This window comes from Perca fluviatilis, chromosome 7, assembly GCF_010015445.1.
Source record: "Perca fluviatilis chromosome 7, GENO_Pfluv_1.0, whole genome shotgun sequence".
Lineage (NCBI taxonomy): Eukaryota > Metazoa > Chordata > Actinopteri > Perciformes > Percidae > Perca > Perca fluviatilis.
Genome location: NC_053118.1, coordinates 1,976,177 through 1,979,687, shown reverse-complemented (window position 1 = coordinate 1,979,687; position 3,511 = coordinate 1,976,177). Strand labels below are relative to the sequence as shown.

The following is a 3,511-nucleotide window of genomic DNA, read 5'->3' as shown; positions in this document are numbered from 1 at the left end:
TCCTGAACGTATTCATAAATTAGAGGCATACAGTCCTGCAATCCTCAGTAAAATGCAAAAGCACAATCAAGTTTCCCACAGTCATAATCCGGCCTTGTGTTATGCTTCTGTTTGCTTCTGCTTTTGGTTAAAAATTAGGGATGACTGGGACATGACGAATGACTGAGGTTTGAGTGGACAGAAGAGTTCCTGTTTTAGCCATATTTAAGGAGACTGCAAGCTACATGCATGAGAATAGATGTCAAGCTCTACACCGCAGGTTTGTCAGCCTACTTTGCAATTTCATTACATTATTGCTCATGTATACAACATTTTCACCTTCAAAATGGATCTTTTCAGATTTAATGTTTGACAGAACGGTTGAATATAGTTGATATAGTTGAACATTAAATATATTTCAGTATATCTTTTGCAACTATCTGTTTATGTAACCTCTGTTTTTCAATGTGGCCCCCACTATCTTCTTCAGTGTCCAGGATGCTACTCTCGTGGATTGCAATAAAACAGAGCCTCAAGGATATCAGTTATCTGGCTGTGGATGTTTTTGTAACTGGTGAAAGGGATGGCTTCCGAAGAACTCTCACCCTCCTCCTCACCTGTAGCTTCTCCAGCCTCCTGCTCAGCTCCCTGCTCCTCCTCTACCTCATCTTCACCGTGAACTATGAGCTAGCGGTGGCGGGATTGGTCGCCGGCTTCTTTGGGACACTACTGACACTCGCCCTCTTTCTATCAAAGAGAGTAAGGTGCTTTGGGACTCTGTTTGTTATCTCCATTTTCATGAAGAAAAGTCGGAACCTGCTCCTGACCGCTGGGACTAGTTTGGTGGTTCTTAGAAATATCCGCAACACCTTGGAGAACATCACAGGCCTGGTCAGGAGTATGCTCTGCAACCTGAAGGCTAAGAAAGCTGCCATGCTCGCTCCGTTCAGTAACTATGTCAAGATGTTGAAGTGGATAGGAAACATTCTCAAGGGGCTGACAGACTTAGGGGTGGTGAACCTTGACTCCCAACTCAAAGTTACACCCAGACTGGAATCAGACGAACTCAGGGAGAAGCTCAGCGAAGCAGAGCAGAAGCTGAATGTAACAGTGAAGTGCGTGCAGTCCCTGATGAATACAGTCTCCTCTGTGAGCGATAAGGCGTTTCCTGCCATCAGCTTCCTCGTGCTCACGATGTTTATAGCGCTGCACATAAAGAACTACTGCAGCGACATGAAATACGAAAACAGGTTCGTGAGCAGCAGATTTGTTCACTTTGACGAGAAGCAGAAGACGGAAGGGAAGCCCCACGTCCTCCCCCTCACTCCAGAGGAAGAGAAGCTGTACACCACTGTCCCCTCGGCCCGTCCCACCACCAGAGAGGGGAGAGCTATGCTGAAATTTGGTGTTCCAGTCGTCTCCCATTTTATGGCTTGGGTCATATTTATAACCGTGGATGCCTTGTTGTATTGCTTTGTCGATATTGTAACAACAAAGTTATCAGAGCTGGAACCATTCCATGTCCCGTTGTTAATAAGCATCAAAGTAAGTACGTTTTTTGAATGACCTTCTGATACGTTTCTGCATTTACAGTTTTTGTTCCAGTCAGTCAGCCACTAAATATGTATTAATTTATCTTCTTAGGGGATTGCTACTTTAATAGGTATACCACTCGGTGAGGAAAACCACCAAAAAGATTTTTCCTACTCTGTGAGCCTCTTTGAGAAGAAGTGTCTTCCTAAACCCAAGCTGCTGCTCTATACCTCTGTGGTTCCTTTGGCTGCCATCCTGCTCACCCTGCTCATTATGGCTCTGATGGCTGCCAAAGTGGCCCAGCTCAGGCTCATGGTCTGTGAGCAGTTCTTCTCCACCGCTGCGGAGGAGAGAGTGGAGTACCTGCACGCCAAAATCCTGAGGAAGAGAGTAAAAAAGAAGAAGGGAAAAAACAACTGCAGCCTCACGTCGCTCTATCTTAAGGTATGCATTGCTGTTTATAGCTAGTTAGGTGCATACATCCTTGTGTAAAATGCATAAGGGTGATTTGTCTTCTCTTTTCAGCCACATTTCTGGTGTCCGCTGCTCTTCAGGCCCAAAGAGAATCCACAACATATCGTGTGAGGATGTTATTTTCTCTGCCCTGCTCCATGGTTTGATTTATTCTATGAATAAGAAGTCATATAAAACATTAGGTCTACTGATGCGGACAACTTTGATCAAAGGATTCTATGTCTAAATTTTTTTTTACCTCTGGCTTTTTTACCTCATCCTCCTTGCACAAAGTTGGTGTCTGTCCAAGAATCACGGCCAGCTCTCAAAGTGTCTCTCTGGAGAAAAATAATGACAAATAATAATGACAATAACTGCTGCAACTGCAACATCATGCGGCACTGTCAGTAGATCTATTTACTTTTTTAATGTTGATTATAATATTCCGTTGAATAAGCTGCTTTGCATTTTTTTATGATTGTGGAAATCAGATGTTGTGAAATCAGATCTTTCTAGCAGAGTTGAGACTGTTGTTGTAGACAAATTGAAATCAAGTCCCCAGGTGGTTGATAAAAGTGTCCCACAAGGATCAATAATAGGCCTTCTGCTATTTACTCTATACATAAATAATATTTATCTTCCAATTTACCATTGACATGTCCATTTTCATGCTGCCAATACAGTATTATAATACCAGACCGTCTCCAGTCTGACTTGATAATCTCCAGACCTTTTTTAAAACTCCTAGAAGACAAAAGTCTGCATTTTCTTTCTTTTTTGAGAAAATGTTTGAGCATTTTAGGCCTTTATTTGTGGCAGGACAGCTTAGACATGACAGGGGAGAGAGAGTGGGAATGGCACGCAGCAAAGGGCTGAAGGTTAGAATTGAACCCACAGCAGCTGCGTCGAGGACTGAGCCTTTGTATATGGGCGCACGCTCTACCAGGTGAGCTACCCAGGAACCCAAAAGTCTGCATTTTCTAAGAGTACTAGTTTTGATTTTCACACACTGATCTATACTAATAATGGAAATCTAATAGATACAGTGCAGCATAGTACATAATCCACTCTACTATCTACACCTGATTATTGAGTTAATATGTTTGTCATTTGAGCAACTATAACACTATATAACAGAGTAGGATAACTTTAAAAGTTCTTCCTACCAACTCGGAACTCCATGCACAACTGATGGACTAATATGTTGTATATGATGTGATATTTTTTATATTTAGGATTAATTTATGTGAGTGAATTATATTGTTGTGATGTTGTGTAAATGTATAGTATGTTTTTTTAACTACATATATAGAACATTTTTTATATTCCATGGAATATAAAAACAATAAATATGTGTTGCTCAAACACTGTGCTTCAATTCTTGTCCCTACCTGCACTGTATCAACATCAACAAGCAGTTCATTGGGTTACATCATGTTATATAACTGGTCAGTCTGCTGACTGACAATAATGGTAACCATGGAGAATGGTTAACTAATTACAGACCATAAATCAATAGGTTAGAATTAAATTCACTCTAGCTTCA

At 41.4% G+C, this 3,511-nt stretch overlaps 1 protein-coding gene across 1 annotated transcript; it reads left to right on the top strand.

Moving 5' to 3' along the window:
* The first annotated feature begins 477 nt into the window (after positions 1 to 477).
* On the top strand, positions 478 to 2,417 carry LOC120561841 (dendritic cell-specific transmembrane protein). Its single transcript, XM_039805130.1, has 3 exons — positions 478 to 1,524; positions 1,624 to 1,956; positions 2,038 to 2,417. The coding sequence occupies exons 1-3, from the start codon at positions 478 to 480 to the stop codon at positions 2,095 to 2,097; spliced, it is 1,440 nt and encodes a 479-aa protein (XP_039661064.1). The 3' UTR covers positions 2,098 to 2,417.
* The last annotated feature ends 1,094 nt before the right edge of the window (positions 2,418 to 3,511 follow it).

Coding starts and splice junctions, on each gene's coding strand:
- LOC120561841 (XM_039805130.1), top strand. CDS start 478: ATGCTACTCTCGTGGATTGCAATAAAACAGAGCCTCAAGGATATCAGT. Junction 1,525..1,623: donor CGTTGTTAATAAGCATCAAA/GTAAGTACGTTT, acceptor TTATCTTCTTAG/GGGATTGCTACTTTAATAGG. Junction 1,957..2,037: donor TCACGTCGCTCTATCTTAAG/GTATGCATTGCT, acceptor TTCTCTTTTCAG/CCACATTTCTGGTGTCCGCT.